At 38.7% G+C, this 24087-nt stretch overlaps 1 protein-coding gene across 1 annotated transcript in view; it reads left to right on the forward strand.

Annotated features, from left to right (window-relative positions):
* The window catches only part of LOC150075139 (unconventional myosin-Ib-like), a 317137-nt gene that overhangs the window by 241522 nt on the left and 51528 nt on the right, over positions 1–24087 (forward strand). Inside the window, exon 10 of the mRNA XM_090388377.1 lies at positions 17783–17999. Within this exon, the coding sequence (XP_090244503.1) occupies positions 17783–17999 (217 nt within the window). The remainder of the gene's footprint in view (positions 1–17782; positions 18000–24087) is intronic.

Here is a 24087-nt window from a genome sequence, read left to right on the forward strand (position 1 = left end):
TATTAATGAACTTCTTCCATTGACTGGAAATCCTATCCATAGTTTTGCCAATGATAGCACATTGCATTCCACTTTCCATTTTGAGAAACTTTGCCCTGCTCAATCAGTTTGAACTTCTCGAAAATCTGCTACCAATTCCTTAAATGCCGATTTCCAGGTAATTCTAAAGTGGGGCAAAGACATTTTAGTTGATTTCAATCCTTCTAAAACTCAGTCTTCTGTTCTGTCTCGCAAAAAAGGATTCTTCTGCTCCTATGCTTATCTTTGGTGACACTCTGATTTCTAGGCAAAATTATATATCTCTTTTGGGGATTACCCTGACTTCTAATCTCTCTTTGCACAAGCACAGGTGCCTCCGTAGCCAGGAGGGCAGGTGCAGCAGTGCGTAGTACGTGCTGCTTGATTAGACCAGAGTTCGAGCCCATGACCACCAAATATGGAGGATGCGGAAAGGTCAGGTAATGATCACCACATATCCCCGGAGCAATATGGCCTTAGTTACTAATGCTCCTAAAAACCAAATAACATCACAAGCACATTACAAATATTGCTTCCTCTGCATATAAAAACTTGATTTTCTCTTTCGCTCTCAGCGTTACTTTTCTTCCAAACAGCTGCTCACTCTTTACAAATCGGAAATCCACCCAACCATGGAATATTGTTCCCACATCTGGGGTGGTGCCTCCAAAACCTCTCTCAGGCTTCTTGATTCTGTTCAGAAGAGGGCAGTTAGGTTAATTAATGATTCATCTCTAACAGAGTCTCTCCACTCGCTGTCACATAGACGTACTGTTTCTGCTGCATGCCTCTTCTACAAATATTTCCATGGGCACTGTTCTCCTGAATTGACTTATATAATTCCTGCACTCCCTTTAAAAACAGTCCGCACACGTGCCGCCACCTGCCAACATCCATTTACTGTCCAACTTCAAACTCACAGAACCAACGTTACATCTTCCTTGTTTATTCATTGAACTGCCGTTTTCTGGAACAACCTTCCTTCATGCATATTTCCTGAAAATTACAGTCTACAGAAGTTCAAGTCCAATATCAAAAAATATCTTCTTTCATCTTCTGAACCTCCAACCCAAGCACGGTACTAAGTACTACTATATGTTCTAATACCTCTCGTTTTTGGGGTTTACGTAGAAAAAAAAAAAAAAAGGCCAAGAAAGAAACCTGGACCCGTACTGCATCTAGTTTTCACAGAAACACTGATCCCAAAATAATATGGAAAAAAATTCGACAGCTCTCTGGTAAGTTTCCTATCATACCTTCTCCAATCCTCTCCTGGAATGGGCAAGATATATCTAATCCCATAGATATAGCATTAGCATAGGCACATGATGCAAGAAAGCAAGCTTATATAGCCTCAGCCAAAAAAAACACACACACACCCTTCTCATTTCACCCATCCACTCGCTCTAAATGTTTGTCTAGTTCTGCCTGGAATCTGTTTAAGCTATCAACTTCTACAGCGACAAATGGAAGTTTGTTCCAGCAATCAACCACCCACTGGCTAAAGGCAAACTTCTGCACATCTATCCTACAACTGTCTTTCCTTAATTTGAATTTATGCCCTCTCAGGCGATTATTCAGAGTAAGAGAAAAAATCCCATCAGCATTGAGCATGAGCATGCTCAAACCATTCAAGGCTTTATACACTTCAGTCAGATCACCTTGCAGGTACCTAATCTCCAGACACTGTAATTTGCAAAACTTAAGCCTTTCTTCGTAAGAGCAACCCTTCCTTTCCATTCACTAATCTTGTTGCCCTTCTATTTACTCATTCCAACAGCTGAACATCCTTCTTAAAATGAGGCCTCCAGACCTGTATACAGTACTCAAGGTGTGGTCTGACCATTGCCTTAATCAAGGAGATAATCACCTCCTTATCCCTGCTAGAAACATTCCTATATATCATTGACAATACACCATGAGCTACTCTTGCAGACCGTCTGCACTGCTCAGAAAACTTCATATCTGCCTGCACAATTACCCTCAGGTCCTTTTTACTCTCTACCACTGTCAGTGTAGTACCACACAGTTGATACCTTACTCTGGGGTTACTGCTTCCCATATGCAGTTCTTTACATTTGTCAATGTAAAGTAGATGGATATTAAGCCTAATATACCATCATCAATATCATTAATCAATACAGAAAACAACAATGGACCCAACACTGAACCCTGGGGAACTCCACTAATAATATTAGTCCACGAAGAGCAGTGTCCATCAATTACCACTCTGTCTTCTCCCACTCAACCATCCCTTTATCCATAGCAGCAATTTGCTTCCAATGCCACACTTTTTGTGCAGCAGTCCTCCATGTGCAACAGTATCAAAAGCCTTTCTAGGATCCAAATATATGATATCAAAATTATTCTTTGCATCCAGTTCCTTTGTGACTACATCATAGTATCCAATCAAATTGTTAAGATAAGACTTCCCCTTAACAAACCCATGGTGTGTCCGAGCTATAACTGAAGTCTTGTATAGATGATCCTGCAATGCATCTTTAACCAGCACCTCCATTAATTTCCCTGGAACAGAAGTTAAACTGACAGGTCTGCAATTACCTGTTTCTCCCTTTGATCCTCCTTTGTGGATTGGGGTCACATTTGCACATTTCCAGTCCATGGGTACCTCTCCTGAGTCCAAGGAAGCTCTCATAATTATGGCTAAGCATTTGCTTACTTCCTTTGCTGCCTCCTTTAATATAACTGGATAGATTCCATCCATCCCAGGTGCCTTTGTTATGTTATCTTCAACAATTTCTGCTCCACTTTACTCTCAGTTATTACTAGATTATCTAGCTTACTGCCAGAGTTTAATACACCTCTGACATTCCCCTCCCTGAATAACTCCTCATGTGTGAATGTAGATGCAAAATATTCATTTAGTTTGTTAGCTACCTGAGCAGGATCATCAACAGTTTAGCCATCAATATCAAGTGGACCAATCTGATTCTTCCCTTTCCTTCTAGAGTTTACTATAGCCATATTATAGCTATAGTAACTATAATTTATTATAATATAGCTAATGCTTTGGGCAATACTTCTGCAGAAATCTCAGCATCATCAGCCTATACATGTACTACCTCATTCCAACAAATTAAAAAAGCTAAAGAAAAGTATTCTATTAATTTTCAAACTGCCCACCTTCTGCCATTTAACAAGCCTTTGCAATATTCTGAACTGTTATATGTCATTGGAACCACCCGCAATGATGCTGCCAGACCAGATGGCATTTATTATGTCATGCTACAACATCTTGATGACAAAGCTTTGCCCCTTCTCATAGTCTTTTACAATCATATAATTTTAGAAAATATTTTTCCAGCTTGTTGGCATCACTCTACAGTTTTGGCATTCCTGAAGTCTGGAAAAGGTCCATCCAACCACTATAGCTATACACCCATATCTCTCTAACGCTGCCTCAGCAAAATCCTTGAGAAAATATCCACAGAAGACTTGTCTGGATCATTGAGTCGGAACAGCTGATGAACCATAGTCAATATGGCTTTTGTCAAAATAGGTCATGCTTGGACCTTATGGTCAAGGCTGAATTTGCCATTCATAATGCTTTTGTCAAACATAAACATCTATTAATGGTTTCAATAGATATAGAGAAGGCTTTTGATACCACCTGGCGGTATGGTATACTTAGTGATCTTTACTTTCTCGGACTACGAAGCAACCTTCCTATATCTGTTCAGAACTTTCTACATACTAGATCATTTCAAGTTCGATACCAACATTTCTGCAATTTTCATCCAGGAAGAAGATATTCCACAGGGATCAGTACTGAGTGCCACTCTTTTTACTCTTAGAATAGATTCCATCACCAGATAGCTTTGAAATACAGTTGAGACTTACCTTTATGCAGATGACCTTTCCATCTCCTGTCATTCTCAAAACAAGAGATCTATTGAAAGTCACCTTCAGATATCACTTAATAAAATACAACAATGGGCAAGCCTCAATGACTATCAACTCTCGCAGCAGAAAACATTTGCTATCCATATCTGTAGACAACGCAAACTTCATCCAGATCCTGAACTTCAAATTTCTAACGTCTCCGTCCCAGTCACCAGCAACATCCGATTTCTAGGATTAACCCTTGACAATAAGTTAAATTTCCTAGATCATATTAAAAACATACAGACTTCCTGTCTAAAAAAGTTAAACGTACTCAGAGCTTTATCTGCCCCAATGTAGGGTGCAAATCGTACCTCCCTGCTATACACCCATATCTCTCTCAAGCTGCCTCAGCAAAAAACTTGTCTGGATCATTGAGTCAGAACAGCTGATGAACCATCTCGATCCCATCTCGATTATGGTGCTCCCATCTATGATTCTGCCAGAAAGAGTGGATTACTCTGGCTTGATCCCATTCAACACAGTGCTTTGAGAATTGCAATTGGTGCATTCAGAATGTTGCCAGCACATAGTCTCTACATTGATGCTCATGAGCCTCCACTAATTTTACACAGGAAAACACTGTTACTGAAATATGCTGTCAAGATACAAAGTTGTGCCTCTCATCCCGTTCAGTCATACCTTTTCAACCCACCATTAGAAAACCTATACAGAAACAAACCTAGCATAGTAAAACCAGCTGGTCTTCTTCTTGAACTGGTGCAGGTTTGGAATATTACCATCTATTCCATACAACAGGTAGCAACTTATACTCAACCACCATGGGCTCCTCCTCCTCTTCCATCCTGTGACACTCACCTCTGTCAATGGAGAAAGCATATTTTTCAAGCATCAAATGTCAAACAACTTCATGCAGTTCACACTCAAAGATATATTGATTTCTCCCCAATTTATACAGATGGCTCTAAATCTAATTCAAATGTTGGAGCAGCTGCAGTGTTTCCGAATACAATTGTATCAGTATCCCTTCCATCAGAATTTAGTATATTTTCTGCTGAATTATATGCAATCAAACTAGCTTTAGAAAATCTCTATTCTGACTCTTCCTTAAAATCTGTTATTTACACTAATCCCCTCAGCTCAATCATGTTGTTATGAAATTCCTCAGTTCACCCTGTTCTAGATGAAATCAGAAGCTTATTACTACAAAATAAAGAACGCCTCCAACTGGTCACTTTTTGTTGGATTCCAGCACATTCTGATATTTTAGGCAATGAACTGGCCGATAAAGCTGCAAGAAAGCTGCAAGAACTGGCCGATAAAGCTGCAAAAAATCCAACTACCTTAGATTTAACCAATATCCCTGTTCCAGCATCAGGTTATGCACTAACTGTTCATGCTGCTTGCCTATCACAATGGACAGCACGCTGGCACTCTCAGACTAATAATAAACTCTTTCAGTTTAAACAAGATCCAAAAATTTGGCACTCCAGTGTCTGTACATCAAGACGAGAAGAAGTAGTCCTTTCAAGTGCAAAAATAGTCATACCCATCTGACTCACTTTCATTTACTCACAGGAGATGATCCACCATGGTGTACACATTGTTCTAACAATTTGACTATTAAACATATTCTCATTGGCTGCCCCTACTATAAACAAGACAGAACTTCATCCTTGATCTCACTGGTTAATCTTTGTAAACCAATAACTCTTGAAAATCTCATTGGTGATAAGTCAAATATTTCTGAATTTTTTGACTTCCTCAGGCAAACTGGACTTTTTAATAATTTCTGATTTCAGATTTTCTTCTGACTTTATGGAAATCTCTCATCTCTTAATATAATAAGTGAATAGGCACATTATAACCTTAGCAGCTTATGTGCCATTAAGCCTCCATAACAACAACAACTTATCCCTTTACAGCAGCCAAAAATCCACTGATTGTTCTCTTCCGCGACCAGAGCGTCATCCCTTCCCTATGTGCAACAGTATCAAAAGATATGATATCAAAATTATTTTTTGCATCCAGTTCCTTTGTAACCACATCATAACAAACCCTTTCCCTTAACAAACCCATGCTGCATCTGAATTATTACTGCAGTCTTGTCTAGATGATCCTGCAGTGCTTCTTTAATCAGTGACTACTATTTTCCCTGGAACAGAAACTAACAGGCCTGTAATTATTCGTGTCACCCTTTGAACCCCCTTTGTGAATTGGTGATACATTAGCAAATCTTGAGTTCATGGGACCTCACCTGAGTCCTTGGACTCAGGTGAGGTCCCATGCAAACTAGTTTAAATCTACCATAGGCTTCTGTATCACCTTAATAATTTATTTGCATCTGATATAGTTCTCTTCTCTGCCACTTGTCTGAGTAGTTCATCTGATATCCATTTAGGTCTAAGCCATGAATAGTATTTCTAATCAGTATGAAAGGCATAGTAGCTTCTGATTATTTCCCTAAATGCTTTGCATTTAGAATTTGTTGTCAGTAACAACATTAGTTTGGCTCACTGCATAGAATTTATAAACTGTCTGAGACAACTGTAGTCTCCTCTACAAAATCAAAAACCCTTCCCTTTACACTTAATGGTAGTTACGTCTTTAATAAATCCAACATCAATGCACTGTGATTACTGCCACCTAGTAATTGTTTTATCTGGAGATTCTTAATGCACGAAGAATCGCTGCTGATAATGAGATCAAGGGTATTACACACTCTCTTGTTACCTCTCTAACATGCTGCTATTGAAAACAGTCATCCAATACAAAAAAGTCTCTAGTGTGTGATTGACCAATCCACAGGTTTCAGTTAATACTGGGACAGTTAAAATCCACCATTATAGGACATTCTGATTTACCAGTCCACACTATTTCTCTGCACAGATATTCATTGTATTCATCACTGTTATTCAGCCTATAACATCTTATTTTTGTTTTACCAGTGCTTATGTTACTCCAATCTGACTCAGCATTGTACTAGCCACCCGTGTTGACAGGCTACCATGTGATAGGAGGACAGCAGGCACGGCATAGCTAAAGTTGACTTGTGCTACGAATAAGGATAATAATAAAATTTATTATTTTTGTTTCACGAAAATGAAAGAGAAATTTATCTTTCGCTTTGGGTGATGAAAACATGAGATAAATACAAACATAATCTTTCCATATCTAACATGAATAGTTTACACACATTTTCTGGCAATAAAACTATACATGCTCATTTTTACCAAGTGGGAGAGATAAAATATGAGAGATAAAATATGATAAAATAGGAGAGGGGTCAAAATAAATAAATTTATGATCGAAATAAAAATTAACCTCCATGCATGCTGACATGAAATAGCTTACTATAGAAACACCTGTTTAGGCCATTGCTTATTCATATTAAAAATAAAGGCCCTGGGTGCCAAGCGATTGTGACTGAACGATTTCTCTGTGCTTTCACTGCAATTCTCAAAAGGTGAATTCTAGTTCTCTTTTACGTTCTTCTCCTTAATAAAACCTTTTATTTAATAGCAGCTTTTTTTTCAAAAGTACTGATCGAGAGCAAGAAAGGAAAGTAACCTTTCTTTTTTTCATATTTAATAGACTAACTCCTACTAATTTCGCTTGGTCACACCAGGCACTGCTCCTGCCTCCCCATGGTGGGGCCGGTAACCTTGGCAGTAAAGTTCATCTGCCAGGGGCTAAGAGGAGCCAACATGGAACAAAATATGTTTCCAACTTTAGAGCCATCAAGCTGTCGGCCAAACATAGAAAATGACCATGATTCGTCGCAAGCAAAGAGGTTGAAAACCAATCCCTCGGCGACAGACTTACCTGCATTCTTGATAATGCACTCACTATCTGAACAGCCTCCCAGTAAGCTATCCCCTTTTTAATTCAAAAACACCTGGAAATTATTGCAGGGTCTCCCAAGACGGTTAAGAGACTGCAATCAGGGGACTTACTTATTGAAACTCTAAATAGATAGCAGGCACTCTGAGAAATTATTAAAAAAGACAACTTTCGCTGGTATTCCAGTGAAAGTAACTCCACATGCAACCCTAAATACATCAAAAGGTGTAATATCTAGTTGGGACCTGATGAATGTGACGGAGGAAGAAATTAAAGAAGAGCTTCAGGAACAAAATGTAACTGCTGTAAAAAGAATTATGATAAAAAAAGACAATATTCTCACACCTACCAGAAATATCATTCTTACCTTTAACAGTCCAAGCCTACCCTCATCAGTAAAAGCTGGATATCTACTTTGCTGCACTCATCCTTTCATACCAAATCCGTTGAGATGTTATAAATGCCAAAAGTATGGCCACTCTCAAACGACATGCAGAGGGAACCCAGTTTGTCCCAACTGTGGATCCTCCGATCACATTCAAAGTGATTGTTTGGTGAAAGAAATGATATGTCCCAACTGCAAAGGCAACCATCCTGCCTACTCTAAGACATGTGAGAGGTGGAAAACAGAAAAAAATTGTGAAATATAAAGTTGAAAACAGAGTTAGTTATCAAGAGGCAAGAAAATTAATTGCACCCAGTATACCTAACTATACCTATGCCAATATTGCAAAAAAATATCAAACCACTGCCACACAAACCGATATTACCATTCCTTCAAATACTTCCATCTCTGACTGGGCTCGGGCTGTCCTCTCTCAGCAACAGTCCAGTGCCGTTAAGCACTCAGACCAAGCAAATAATACGCCTCTCACAATACCAGCAAAATCTCAATCTCCGCCAGTGAATGCCACTACTACAAATAATGATAGTTCGACTTCAAAAAAGATTATTCGGAACACATTGATGGAGGCAGAGTACTCATCCAAACAGGAAGATCCGATTCTGGAAATATTTACAGAAGAAGAGATGGACACCGGTCGCCCTTCCTTTCCAAAAAGAGACAAACCAAAGCCAGAATGCCATAAGACAGCCACGTCAGGTACAGCTTCTTCTTCTAAATTCAAGTAATGCCTAACATCTTACAATGGAATTGCAGAGGCTTTCACGGCAACATTGACGACATCTGTTACTTAATTAACCGCTACTCTCTAGTTGGTTTCTGCCTGCAAGAAACCTATTTAACTGCTCAAATTTCTATTTCCATAAAAAACTACTCAGTCTATAGATGAGATCAGAATACATCCGATTCTGCTCATAGTGGTGTAGCTATTTTAATTAGTACAAGGATTCCAGCTAGGCAAATCACTCTCCAAACCCAAATCGAAGCTTTCGCTGTGCGTCTGATTACTTAGACTGCTCCAACTCTAGTCTCAGTTTATCTCCCACCAAATCATACTTACTCTTATAATGATCTTAAAGAACTTTTATTACAGCTACCCTCCCCTGTCTGCCTGCTAGGGGATTTCAATGGCCACCACCCTTTATGGGGATCATCTAAATTAGACAGACGCAGCCGACTGATTGAAACTTTACTGGAAAAACAAAACCTCACTCTCCTTAACAGTGGCTCGCACACCCATATACAGTTACCTAATGGACAGACTTCTGCCATTGACCTATCGATTTGCTCCCCGATACTGTTTTCAGCTATGCAATGGTCCACTCTGGATGATCCCATGGGCAGTGATCATTTTCCAATTGTTTGCAATCTGTTGACTACACAGATTGTAGTCAACAGATTGCAGTCAACCACCATTACAACAGCCCTGCAGGAAATGGAAATTCTCTAAAGCCAATTGGGCCAAATTTCAGTCAGCAATCACTCTTGACAAAAAAACTATTCAACTACAGCCCATAGATGAAGTTACTGATTATATTACATCCCGTCTTTTAGTTGCAACTAAGTACTCAACTCCATTATCAAATCCCCCGTCCCGACGGCATTTCAACTACTGGTGGAACGAAGAGTGCACAAAAGCAAAGATGGAAAAAAATAAAGCATTTAATTTAATTCCGTCGATTTCTAACCGCAGCTAATCTAATTAGCTACAAGAAACTAAGGGCAAAGGCACGTTACATTCAAAAGCAGGCCAAGAAAGATCTTGGACTAGGTTTGCATCAACTATCATTAAAAACACTGACTCCAGACTAATATGGAAAAATATTAGGCAGCTTTCTGGGAAGTTTCCAACTGTTCCTTCCCCAATTCTCTCCTGCAATGGGCAAGAACTCTCTGCTCCTCTAGATATAGCCAATGCCTTGGGCAAAACCTTTGCTCAAATATCGGCTGCATCAAACTACACTCCAAAATTCCAGAAAATTAAGGCCGCTACCGAACAGAGACCTATCAACTTTCGAACCTCACTAACACTTCCATATAATCAGCCTCTGCAATATTGTGAACTTTTATTACAGGCCATCAGAACAACAAGAAACAGTGCCTCTGGGCCAGATAGCATATATTATGTCATGCTACAGCATATTTAACCCCGGGGGGCTCACATCTAGTGAGTATGGGCTTGGCACACCCAGGGTCCCGAGCTGGATATCATCATTCTTCTCTTTCTTGGTGATTCCTTTCTACTTCTGATTCTCTCTCTCTCTCTCTCTCTCTCTCTCTCTCTCTCTCTCTCTCTCTCAGGGTAACTCTGGAATTTTTTTTTGGCTGGTGCAGCATAAGCCTCTGGCTTCCTTGCACCATATGGCTAATAATAATAATAATAATAATCTCGATGACAAAAACTTACAACTGCTTCTAATCTTTTTTAACCGGATCTTCCTGGAAAATATTTATCCAACCTCTTAGCACCATGCTACAGTTTTGGCGTTTTTGAAACCTGGAAAAGATTCCTCCAGTCCTAATAAGATTCCTCCATACCAAGTTGCCTTGGTAAAATTCTTGAAAAAATGATCCATAGTCGACTCACCTGAATCATTGAAACTCAACATCTACTGAGTAATTGTCAACATGGCTTTCGCAAAAACAGATCATCCCTAGATCTGATGATCAAGGCGGAATCTGAAATTCGCAATGCCTTTGTGTAAAAACGAACACATTGTCATGGTCTCCATTGATATAGAGAAGGCATTTGATACTACCTGGTGGTATGGCATTCTCAGTGACCTATGTAATCTTGGTCTACGAGGCAACCTGCTCATATTTATTAGGAACTTCCTCAAGAGCAGATCTTTCCAGGTGAGATATCAAAATTCCCTTTCTGCTACATTCTCGCAGGAAGAAGGAGTACCGCAAGGATCAGTTTTGAGTGCAACCCTGTTTGCCCTTAGAATTGATTCCATTACAAAAATACTCCCAAATACTGTAGAGGCTTACCTTTACGCTGACGATCTCGCTATTTCTTGCCATTCTCAGAACATGAGATCTATCAAAAGGCAATTGCAGATGTCCCTCAATAAAGTTCAAAAGTGGGCTGAGCTCAATGGATATCATCTTTCCCAACAGAAAACAGTTGCGATCCACTTTTGCTGTAAACGCAAATTGCGGATCCTGAACTTCGGATTTCAAATTCCACCATTCCGATTGCCAGCAATATGAAATTCTTGGGACTAATCCTGGACAGTAAGCTCAACTTCTTTGAGCATGTTAAATTAATACATACTGCCTGTCTTAAAAAGATCAACATGCTAAGAGCTTTATCTGCCCTCTCTTGGGGAGCAGATCGTACAACTTTGCTGCTCTTATATAGAGCACTGATTAGATCCCGTTTAGATTATGGTGCTCCAGTTTATGATTCTGCCCGAAGGAGTGTGCTGTGCTGACTGGATCCTATTCAACATAATTCAACACTGCGGATTGAAATTGGTGCATACAGGAGATCTCCAACTCAGAGTCTATACATTGAAGCTCATGAGCCCCCTTTGCATCTTCGTAGAAAAATGTTATTACTTAAATATGCAGCCAAAATACAGACTTGCTCTTCGCATCCTATTCAGGCATACCTTTTTATTCAACCACTATTCAATCTCTACAGAAATAAACCAAGTAAAATACGACCAGCTGGCCTACGGCTCCTTGAAATATCACAGAATTGGAATGTTCCTCTCCACAATAGGCAGCAGATAAAGAATTACTCTCATCCACCATGGACCACCTTTCCTCAACTGACCTGTGATACCTATTTTCTTCAATGGGGAAAGAATCGTCTACCGGCAGCGACTGTGCAACAACTCCATGCTAGCCATATTCAAACCTGTGCTGACTTCTTGCCGATATATACGGATGGTTCCAAATCTCTTTCAACTGTTGGAGCAGCAGCAGTGTTTCCCTCTGCTATCATATCAGTTTCTCTTCCACCTGAGTATAGCTACTTTTCAGCAGAACTGTATGCAATACAGTTAGCTCTAGAAAATTTGACTCTACATCCATCTGCAAAATATATAGTTTACACTGACTCTCTCAGCTCAATTAGAGCAATGCAGAATACATCTCAAAAGAATCACCATATTTTAATGAAAATCAGGTGTTTATTGCAGATTTATCATCGTCAACAACTAGTGAAATTTTGCTCGATTCCAGCACATTCGGGCATGAAAGGGAATGAAGTGGCTGATATATCTGCCAAAAGTCCAAGTTTAGACCTAACCTCTGTCCCTGTTCCAGCGCCCGATTATAATATCTTAATTCAAGCAGCATGCCATGCACAGTGGACAGAATTATGGCATAACCAAACGAATAACAAACTTTTCCAGCTGAAACAAGACAAAAAGTTCTGGCACGCGAGCAATCAGACAGTGCAGCGGGAAGAAGTGGTACTCACACGAATGAGAATAGGACACACCCATCTGACTCACCTCCATCTACTAATGGGCGATGATCCTCCTCAGTGTCCACACTGCTTAGAACATCTAACAGTCAAACACATTCTGATTGACTGTCCACAGTATCAACAACATCGAGCTGCAATACTTCAAAATCTGGCTAATCGTCGAGAACCATTGACATTACATCATGTCTTGGAGAGGACGCAAATGTTAACAAACTTTTCTGCTTTTTAAAACAAATTGGAGTGTATCATCTTTTATGAATAGGTTTCAGAATGAAACTAATTTAAACTGGCTTCATTATTAATTATTTTTAATACTCCTATGAATAGGCCCACTATAGCCATAGCAGCTAATGCGCCAATAAACAACCATACCACACACACACATTAAAAATAAGAAAAAATTACCAATATCTGGGAGGAAAAAATTTCAAATCCCTCATACTGAGATTCTAGTGTCTTTTATTATATACAGTAGAACCTGGATAAGAAGTTTTCCAAGGGACTGTAGGTTTAGAACTTCTTACGCGGGAAACTTCTTAGAAGGGAAAATGACCATCTAAGGGTATGAAATATTAACTACACAAATGAGAATGAAAAGATACACATACTTAAGTTAAAGATAATTTTAAGTACTATTTCAGAATTTATAACTATTTTACTTGTATCTATGAGAAATATTTTTAAATGAGGATTTCTAATTGTTTAACATTCTGTTCATTAAACTCATTACCAAATATATATACTCATTACCAAGTTGGAAGAATGAGCTTCTTTGGAGGTTCAACATACCTTAAAAGGTCACAATTACAATAAGACAGAGGACAATCCAATAAGTAATTCAGAAAAATCAGAACTTAACGGCAAGTGCTTCACTGTGCTTCACGCAGTCAAAGCTATCCAATTATGGATATTGATGCAATACGTCACTTCCATTATATCAAAATTTTTATACTAAAAAGGTTTTAAGGCTGAAGGTATCATACATAAAATTTAATAATAGAACAAGTTAGGGCATAGCATAATTTTAGTTTGTGGTAAATCGCTGAAGTAGGTGGCATCCTTTTTGTGATATCTCATATTGTGAATGCCTTCACAATGAGTTGCTCTGATATTGAACTACCTAGAATAAGCAACGCTTTGACAATGGATTCTCGAATAAGCAACACTTCACCAGTGGAGTGGAGAATCGACTGTTACTTATTCTCGGCAGATACCACCACCCAAGGGTGGTAGTATCTGCCAAGAATAAGTAACATTAGTCTTCTCAGTGGTGAATCTTTGCTTATTGGAGGTAGTGCAATATCAGGGCAACTTGTGAAGGTATTCACAATATGAGATGTAAGTAACGACACCATTTCACCTACCTACTTTGGTGGTTTACTACAAACTAAAATGATGCTTGGCACTAACTTATTCGATTGCCAAAATGTTTGTACTTTTTAATATTTTTTAATATTAAAAATAAAGAATTTCTATATTTATAAAACATATTAAGTGGGAAAATGCATTATAATAATACACTGTGTATTCTTTATCACAAACTTTTTATGTGGGAAAACGTTTTACCCGGGAAACGTCATATGTGGTAAAATAATACATAACAATATATAGAGGTGAAATTGGGACTTAAGAAATCAAATCTAGTACGGGGGAAAACTTCTTATGTGGGAATTTCTTATCCTGGTTCTACTGTACTTTTTAATAGTTATCTATATTTAATTTTTAGGATTTTATATGTACTGTATTTTTATTTTGTAACTCAACTATTTTAATATTTATATTCTTCTTCTGTGTATTTGGTTGATTTGATTATAGTGGTATTAAAATTTTTAATTTACTAACACTTTTTAATAAAGTAATCCTTAATATTAGATTTAATTGTTTTGCACATGTTTTGATTTCTCATGCTAAGCACATAAAATCCAGAAAGCCTCTGGCCCCAAGCTTTCTGGATGAGGGGTCTAGTATTGTATAAGTTAAGTTATGTATCTTGAATATTACATACTATCTTGGAGACTCCATTTTAGGAAAGATGTGTACCTGTTAGATAGGATACAGAAGAGCAACAAGACTGGTTGAATGCACAAAGAGAGAGTTTTATAATGGCTTTCTTGTTAAGAATGCTAGAATTCTGTGAGTTACAGGTTTTGAAATAAGGCATTTCCAGGGTGACCTGATTAAGGCATTTAACTTTAAGAAGATTGATTAAACTGAATTACTAGGAGCATCTTTACCCTTAATCATGTGACATACACAAAGAGACAATTTAAATTGAGAGGGGATAATTGCAGAATAAATTGAATAAATGATCAGAAATGTTTATTTTACCAAAGAGTGACTAACTGTTTTAATAAATTGCAACATAATTCAGTTCATCTAAATTTATAAAAGGATTGGACAAATATTTAAAAGAAATGGGTATATGAAAGAGGAAAGATATTGGCTACTTTTTTTTTTTTTTTAGCATTAGCATTAGTAGAGGCATTTTATGCAAGAAAGCAAGCTTATGCAGCATCAGCCAAAAAAAAAAAAAAAAAAACCCACTTCCACATCACCCCTCTGTTCGTTCAAAATACCTGTCCAGCTGAGCCTTAAACTTATTTAGGCTATCAACCTCCACCACAAGGGATGGCAGTCTGTTCCACCAACCAACCACCCGCTGGCTAAAGGCAAATTTCTGCACGTCTATCCTACATCTGTCTTTCCTCAATTTGAATTTATGCCCTCTCAGGTGATTTTTCTGAGCTAGAGGAAGAATCCCATCAGCATTGAGCATGCTTAAACCATTCAAGGCTTTATACACCTCTATCAGATCACCTCGCTGGTGCCTAGTCTCCAGACATTGTAATTTGCAAAACTTAAGCCTTTCTTCGTAAGAGCACCCCTTTGTTCCATTCACTAATCTTGTTGCCCTTCTCTGTACTCGTTCCAGCAGCTCTACATCCTTCTTGAAATGAGGCCTCCAGACCTGTATACAGTACTCTAGGTGTGGCCTGACCATTGCCTTATACAATGGAATAATCACCTCCTTATCCCTGCTGGAAAAATTCCTGTATATCATTGACAATACTCCATGAGCTACTCTTGCAGCCCGTCTGCACTGCTCAGAGCACTTCATATCTGCCTGCACAATCACCCCCAAGTCCCTTTCATTCTCTACCACTGTCAGTGTAGTACCACAGAGTTGATACGTTGCTCTGGGGTTGCTTTTTCCCATGTGTAGTACTTTACATTTGTCAATGTTAAACTTCATTTGCCACCTCTCAGCCCATCTGCTCAACCTTTCCAGATCCTGTTGCAGCAGCATAGTGTCAGTAGTGTCCTTGACAACCCTACCAACCTTTGTATCATCTGCAAACTTGGACATTAAGCTTGATATACCATCATCAATATCATTTATAAATACAGAAAACAATAATGGACCCAACACTGAGCCCTGAGGGACTCCACTAATAACATTAGTCCACGATGAGCAGTGTCCATTGATTACCACTCTCTGTCTTCTCCCCCTCAACCACCCCTTTATCCATAGCAGCAATTTGCCTCCAATGTCACACTGCTCCAATTTGTGCAGCAGTCTTCCATGTGCAACAGTATCAAAAGCCTTTCTAAGATCCAAGTATATAATATCAAAGTTATTCCCTGCATCCAGTTCTTTTGTGACTGCATCATAGTATCCAATCAAGTTGGTCAGGCAAGACTTCCCCTTAACAAAACCATGCTGTGTCTGAGCTATAACTGAAGTCTTGTCTAAATGATCCTGCAGTGCTTCTTTAACCAGTGCCTCCATTAATTTTCCTGGAACAGAAGTTAAGCTCACAGGTCTATAATTACTTGTGTCAGCCTTTGATCCTCCTTTGTGAATTGGGGTCACATTTGCACATTTCCAGTCTATGGGTACCTCCCCTGAGTCCAAGGAAGCTCTCATAATTATGGCTAAGGGTTTGCTTACTTCCTTTGCTGCCTCCTTTAATATAACTGGATAGATCCCATCCACCCCGGGTGCCTTTCTTGTGTTTATCTTCAACAGTTTCTCCTCCACTTTACTCACAGTTATTTCAAGATTCTGTAGCTTACTGCTAGAGTTGAATACACCTCTGGCATTCCCCTTGCTGAATAACTCCTCATGTGTGAATGTCGATGCAAAATATTCATTTAGTTTGTTAGCTACCTGAGCAGGATCATCAACAGTTGACCCATCAATATCAAGTGGACCAATCTGATTCATCCCCTTCCTTCTAGAGTTTACATAAGTAAAGAACTCTTTGCTGTTTTTCTTTGCAACCCTTGCCAAGGATTTCTCGTAATCTGCCTTCGCCTGCCTAACCTCCTTTGTAACTTGGTTGCATATCAACTTGTATCTATCATAGGCTTCTGTGTCATGTGTTAATTTGTAAGTATCCCATGCATTTTTCTTCTCTGCCATATGCCTCATTAGTTCATCTGACATCCATTTTGGCCTAAACCTTGAACAATATTTCTTAGTTGGTATGTAAAGCCTAGTAGCTTCCAAGATAAGTTCTTTGAATGCTTCCCATTTTGAATTTGCTGTTGGTAACATCATCAGTTGGTCCCACTGTATAGAATTTAAATACTGTCTCAGTTTTAAACCACATAATTTGTTTCCTTGCATAATTTTACCAATACATAGAAACTAATGGTAAGAACTAATGGACTGGACCTCACAAAATTTAAATTTAATTAGTGCTTGTTGATCCCCAGAATAAACTGCCTTTCTGGGTGGCTGTAGTTCATAACTTGGTGAAATTATTATTATTATTATTATTAGCCATATGGTGCAAGGAAGCCTGAGGCTTATGCTGCTCCAGCCAAAAAAAAACAAAAGAACGATGATATCCAGCTCAGGACCCCTGTGTGTGTGTGTGCCAAGCCCATACTCACCAGATGTGAGCCCCTGGGGTGATGAAGGAGTAGCTGTATTAGTACCTCTGGTGGGGGGAAGAGCATCATTAGAAATAGTGTATAGAAAAGTAATCACTAAAAACCAACTTCTTTGCATCTTTTGACCTTTACTAATACTAAATTTAGTAGGAATTTAACATTGATTTTGGGTCTAAAGTCAAGAACAATAATAATCTGCTATTGGAAAATATGAAATCATTATTTAACTTTAGGTTTGAAAATTATTTAGAGTACACATATATATTTTGTGCATATGTCTGTATAAATATTTTTATTTATTTTAGTCTTATGGAAAATGTAAAGGTAAGACGAGCAGGATATTCATGCCGCCAAGACTATGAAGCATTCTTACAACGGTACAAAATGCTTTCCATCCACACATGGCCCAGCTGGTCTGGACTACCTGTAGAAGGGGTAACCCATTTACTTAGGGATCTTCCAATTCATGCCTCTGAATACAGTTTTGGAAGAAAGAAATTATTTATTAAAAGTTCCCGCACAGTAAGTACATTTACAAGTTATATACTGAAATAGTGCAATTAATCCAACATTAAATTTTCACATTATATTATTAAAGACTAATATACTTTTAACATCCTGGGTGTTTATTGAATCACTTTATTATTCTTTAGTTAGAAGTTAACTAATTAAACAATTGTTTTCAGCTCATATAAGTGAAGTTATATTAATGGTATGCACCACAATTGAGAGAAAATTCAGTCACTTTTCAGTTATTCACAAAATGTGGGAAATTACAAATAATAATAATTTTTGTGAGAGAGTTAGAAACACAATTCTTAATCTCTCAAAAATTAATTGGCTTTCACTCACCCAAGGACTTAGTTCCATTGTTTTCTTAGTTTTCCAGCTCCATACAGCATTCATAGCTCATTCTAATATGTATTAGATCTGATCAAAAAAAAAAAAAAAGTTCCAGGACTAAATTTATTTTGGGGAGAAAAAATCATACATATATATTTTTTCAAACAAATCTCTTCTAATTATAATCCTCTGGCCTCTTGAATGAATATAGTGAGTATAACTGAAAACACACTTTAAAGTGTGTTTTCAGTTAGGCCCTCCACATTCTAAAAACATCCTTATCCCTTAAGGGAAGGTTTCAGTTTCAAAAAAAAAAAAAAAAGTCTTGGAACAGACCTAATGAATAGGTAAAGTGAGGTACCACTGAAATATTCTTCTATGGGTGCAAAATCCAGGCTCCTTATTGCCATTGTTGTGATTGTTTCTGTAGATTTTTTCTCTGTTTCTTTGGAACCTCTTCATAAAAATTTGGTTTACAGTTTGCCCATTTGAGTTAAACTTAAAAATGCATCACTGCAGTCCACTAGCAATGTTCTGTATCTCCTTTTGCTCCCTTGATCACAGGCAGAACTGCTCCAGCGTCCACTTGGCATGGCTGGAAACTTGGATAGAAAGAGATGTTCTCCCAGGGCTAAAGGAGCAAAATGAGTAATGTAAACATCGATTCCTCTGGGGGTCCTCTTTAAAGACACTCCACCTAATCAATCTGGAAACACCAGAGGTACCACCTCTTCTAAAAGACAGAGGACTGACAAAAATCCATCAGTAACACCTATTCCTAGTTATACATTCATCAGGTGATTGGCAACATGTTGCCCTTCTTTATCTAGGAACGATTGACAAGACCCTTAAATCAATAAAGTGCTTGCATTCAGAGGATATTCTTATAGAAACTTCTAGTTCTAGAAGTTTCTAGTATTTGAAACAGCTACTAAAAGCCACAAACTTTGGAAGAATACTGATTGTAGTTATTCCATACAAAATTCCGAATACATTGTGTGGTGTGATATCTGAGTGAAACCTCCATATATATGAGGAGGAAATTGGTGGAGAGCTAAGAAGCAAAGTGTAACCACAGTTAGGTGTATATCAATACATAAGGATGGAACACTGACATCTACTAGTTTCTCACAGCCTCCAACATGAATTGAAGCAGGATATGTTATTGTCCATTAAGAGACCTGATGAAGCCAAGTAGTCAGGGGAAAGAGTGCAGTAGCACATGCTCTTTGAATGAACCATGGTTTAAATTTGATGACTGCCAAATATGATTAATGATTGTATTTATGATTTATTGTAAACTCTTCTGGCCTGGTGGTCATGCCAGAGTACAAGAACATTTAAAAAAACTTATCCTAAATCCTTTAAGGCAGTGGATCTCAACCTCTTTTGGCCGAGGTTTAGGCATAGAACACTATGCCTAAACCTTTTTTGCACATGTGTACTCATCTGTATTATTTTTTGGTTATAATCACTACTCTTATAATTTTAAACTAAAAAAAATGTATTATTAAGACTCCAAATTAAAAAATAAAAAATAGACTTACTCAGTGAATTTAATGAGATACCTGCTGCTACAGATTTTCAGGTGATTTTTGCTGAAATTAGGTGCCAAAACTGACAGTTCACAGCAAATGTCTGCCTGAAATGTCAAGTCTGTTTCTCATTTTTGATTTTGTATCATTCTTCATGAGCAGTCCTCATGGGCAACCCCTTACAATGGGTTTCTTTTATCACCAACTTAGAGCCATCTGCTGTACATTATAATTTATTTTAATAGTCTGCTCTATGTATTTACCACTGCATGTTGCACTCGCTTGATATTTCCTAAGATTAAATTCTGATATTAATAACAGAGCTCTCATTGAAAGCAATGCTTCATCACAATGACCTCTCCATTCTCAGTATTGGAACTGGTACCTACATTCATGCATCTAGATATACTTTTTCTGCTATAGATCTATCTATTTGCTCACCCATCTTTTTGAGTTAATATAGGAGGTTATCGATAATCCCCTTTTGACAGAACAGTTGAAGTTACATCAAGGGCAAAACAGTTGAAGTTATGTCAAGCTAACTAACTGGACTAACTTTCCTTAGTTGGTACAAATTGATCCACTCAAAGTCAGTCAGAAACCACTTAAACTTTGTGGTAACATATGTTATGGAGAACATTATTCAGGTGGCAACATATACTATTCCGAAAACATCAACAAACTTCCCCCATCATATCAAACCTTGGTGAATTCCAACCTGTACTATAGCTTGAAAGGAGCTAATTAAACCATGGAGTTATTTTCAACACTACCCTTTTATAGTTTTCAAAACTTTTATAGTTTTCAAATGTGCCCATGTTGTGGCTGTGGAATTGCTATTGCTAATCCAACTGCAATCATGCTTTAGGGGAAACCTCAGCAAATATTTTGGCAGCAACATCTGCTCCTTCAAGCTTTCTTGCTTTAAAAGAGAGAACTGAAAAAATGAGGAATTAGCATTCTTTCCAAAACAAAAGTACCTTATAACAGACCCCTTTACCTTGGTAGAACTGCATGTTGCACTCACTTGATCCACAGTGAGTGCTGTTGGGTGTATAATATGTTTGATATGATATGATTGAGTACCTTTCAGCAGTAGCACTTGAATGTTACTCTCCTTCTATAATAGGAGGTGGTCAGGAGTGGCAGTGTGTAGCACACGCTTCTTGATTAGACCGGGGTTCGAGCCCATGACCACCAAATGCGGAAAGGTCAGAGAATGACCACTGCATATCCCCGGAGCAATATGGCCTTAGTTGCTAATGCTCCTAAAAACCAAATAACAACCTTCTTTAATAGGATCTTTTTTTAGATGAGCAATTCACAGACTCTTGGCATAAAGCAGTTATAATACTCTTTCTTAAGGCATGTAAAGATCCCAAAGTTACACCATTCCATAGCACTCACAAGTTGTTTATGTAAGGTGTTGTAGAGAACCATAAATGCCCAGCTGCTGTAACACCTGGAAACTGACCACCTGCTCTTAAAAAGTGCAGTGTGCTTTCCAAAGACATAGATCCACTTTAGACCATTTAATCTTATTGGAGACCATATTCGTGATGCCTTTCTTAAGTCAGAGCATTTAGTCTCGGTCTCTTTTGATTTTCAGAGGCCTAGGATACTGCCCGAGATGTTGTTGTTGTGGTATTGGGTTTAACGGCACAAGGAATGCTGTGGCCAAATTTTGTCTGTTCATAGTTTATGTAGAGGCAACATGTTATCGATGTTAAATTATATCCTCCTGTACAGGCCAATACATTTTAAATATATCAAATGTTTGTCTATACAGGGTGTCTCAAAAATATTAGTATAAACATTTAGGGGAGGTAGATAACATCTAAAGGAATGTGAATCGCATATGAACCTATAACCAGAAACGTCACCATAAGTCGGTAGATGGCGTTGTTCATCAGTTCGCGAGAAGGAAAATTTCTGGTTTACTCATTCAAGCAGTAGTCGCCGCATGAAGAGCATGCATCGATATACGAACTGTGAGCTGGCAGACATGCACCTACTGTATGGATTAGCAGAGGGCAATGGACGAGCCACTCAATGAATTTATGGAGAACACTTCCCAGACAGACATGTACCGGACCACCGTTTGTTTGCATGTGTGCATCAAAATTTGTGCGATTATGGGTCATTTAGAGGTAACAGGAGTAGTGCGGGCAGACCACGTTCGACGCGAACTCCCGCCATGGAAGAAAGTGTGTTGAATGCCGTCCAGAATAATCCTACTACCAGCACACATGCCATTGCCTCTGCTTTAGGAGTGTCTCGTTGCAGTGTACAGCGTGTCTGGCACGACGATTCCTTACGCCTCTTTCATCTCCAAAGGGCTCCCCCAAGATCACCCTGCACATGTGGTTTCTCCAAGAAAGTGTTCAAGACTTGAATTTTCCAGCCTATGTTTTGTTCACGGATGAGGCTTATTTCACTTAGGAAGGTTTACTCAATCAGCACAATGCTCGTGTGTGGGCTCACAACAACCCACAAGGTGTGCGCCCCCATGCAGCACAACATCGCTTCGCAATAAATGTATGGGCAGGTATGGTCGGTGACTGCTTAGTCGGCCCATACCTGTTACCATCCCGCACAAACTCCGCTAAATATCGGATCTTTCTTGAACAAGTTCTACCAGGGTTACTTGACGATGTTCCAGCAAATGTGAGTCACAACATTTGGTTTCAACACGGTACCTGCCCATTATGAAAGGTGTGTTCATGACCATTTGAACAAGCGTTTTGGGCGTCGATGGATTGGCCGTGGTGGACCTGTTGCCTGGTCCCCACACTCACCTGATTTATCGAGCTTTGATTTCTTTCTGTGGGGGGCCCTCAAATTTATCATGTATGAATCGCCTGTGGAGATGGAAATGGATCTCGTGGCGATACTCGTCTGCGCTGCTGCTACTATCAAAGAAACTCCAGGTGTGTTCGACCTTGTCTGCCAATCCATGCTGTGTTGGTGTCACGCATGCATCACGTCTCATGGTTGGAACCTTCGAGCATCTATTGTAACATCATGAAATGCATCCATCTCATACTCCATTGTTAATATTATGTCAAATAAATGTTTGCCACTAATTACTGTCTTGTGTCATTTATGCTTCTTGTGCCTCTGCTACTACTTTCCCATGACGTTTCCAGTTAAGGGTTCCTATGAAATTCACATTCCTTTAGATGATACCTACCTCCCCTAAACGTTTGTACCAATATTTTTGAGACACCCTGTATTTGCTTCATTTCCTATAAAATGAAATAGATCATGTGAGATATTCAACGTGGAAAGTAGCTGAAAGATGTTTGACCGGATGGTTGAATGTAAAGGATAATCAATCAGAAAATGAAGTTGTCTTTGACAGTATGAGCACTACGGTGGATTTTCTCCCAGTAATAGGAAGAGATCAGTATGATGAGTGTGTCCAATTCTGAGTCTTGCCACTACCACTTCCTCTTGTCTGTTTCATCGGAAGCCAGACAGCCATAGCTTTGGATCTTGTTTTATCTGGTAAAGTTTATTGTTGATGTTACTTTTCCAGATCTGTAACCATTTATTGTAGCACGCTTTGCAGATTACAGACTTGTAGTCAGTGTAAGGAACCTGAGGATGTTGTGAGAGAGCCGGTTGAGGATGTTTAACAGCAAAGTCAGCACTTTCATTTCCCGGAATGCTAGAATGGCCAAGGATCCAGCAAAAACTGATTGATTGACTGATTGGACACACTGCAAGAGTATAGCTGAGAATGAATGTGTTTCAATGTAGGATGAGAGAAGGAGAAATTCTTTCTTATAGCAGAGACAGCACTGAGGGAGTTAGTGTAAATTATAGCAGGTGAGATTGAAAGCTCTATAATCTTACTAAGTGCTAACTTGATGGCGTATAATTCAGTAGTGAAGATGCTGCAGGCTGGTGGTAGTAATGAGGCTGTAACTATAAGTGAAGGAAAAACTGCTGCAGCACCTACTGTAGTTTCAGTTTTTGATCCATCAGTGTAGATTTTACAGGCATACAAGTTTAGAGTAATGTGAGCTGAATGCAACTGCCTGATATTGCAGGGAGGTATGACATTCTTTCCCCATCATAGATGTACATCGTAAGAGGCAGGAATGTACATTCAAGGAGGAACAGGTGCACTTGTGTCCTGAAAAATATCATTTAAGTCAATATCCCAACTCTGGACAAGCTCTTTAATCCTGAGTGAAGCCGGTCAATTCTCATTTGGCTTACTC

This window comes from Mastigoproctus giganteus, chromosome 14 (genome assembly GCF_048544385.1).
Source record: "Mastigoproctus giganteus isolate SK-2022 chromosome 14, ASM4854438v1, whole genome shotgun sequence".
In the NCBI taxonomy this organism is placed as follows: Eukaryota; Metazoa; Arthropoda; class Arachnida; order Uropygi; family Thelyphonidae; genus Mastigoproctus; species Mastigoproctus giganteus.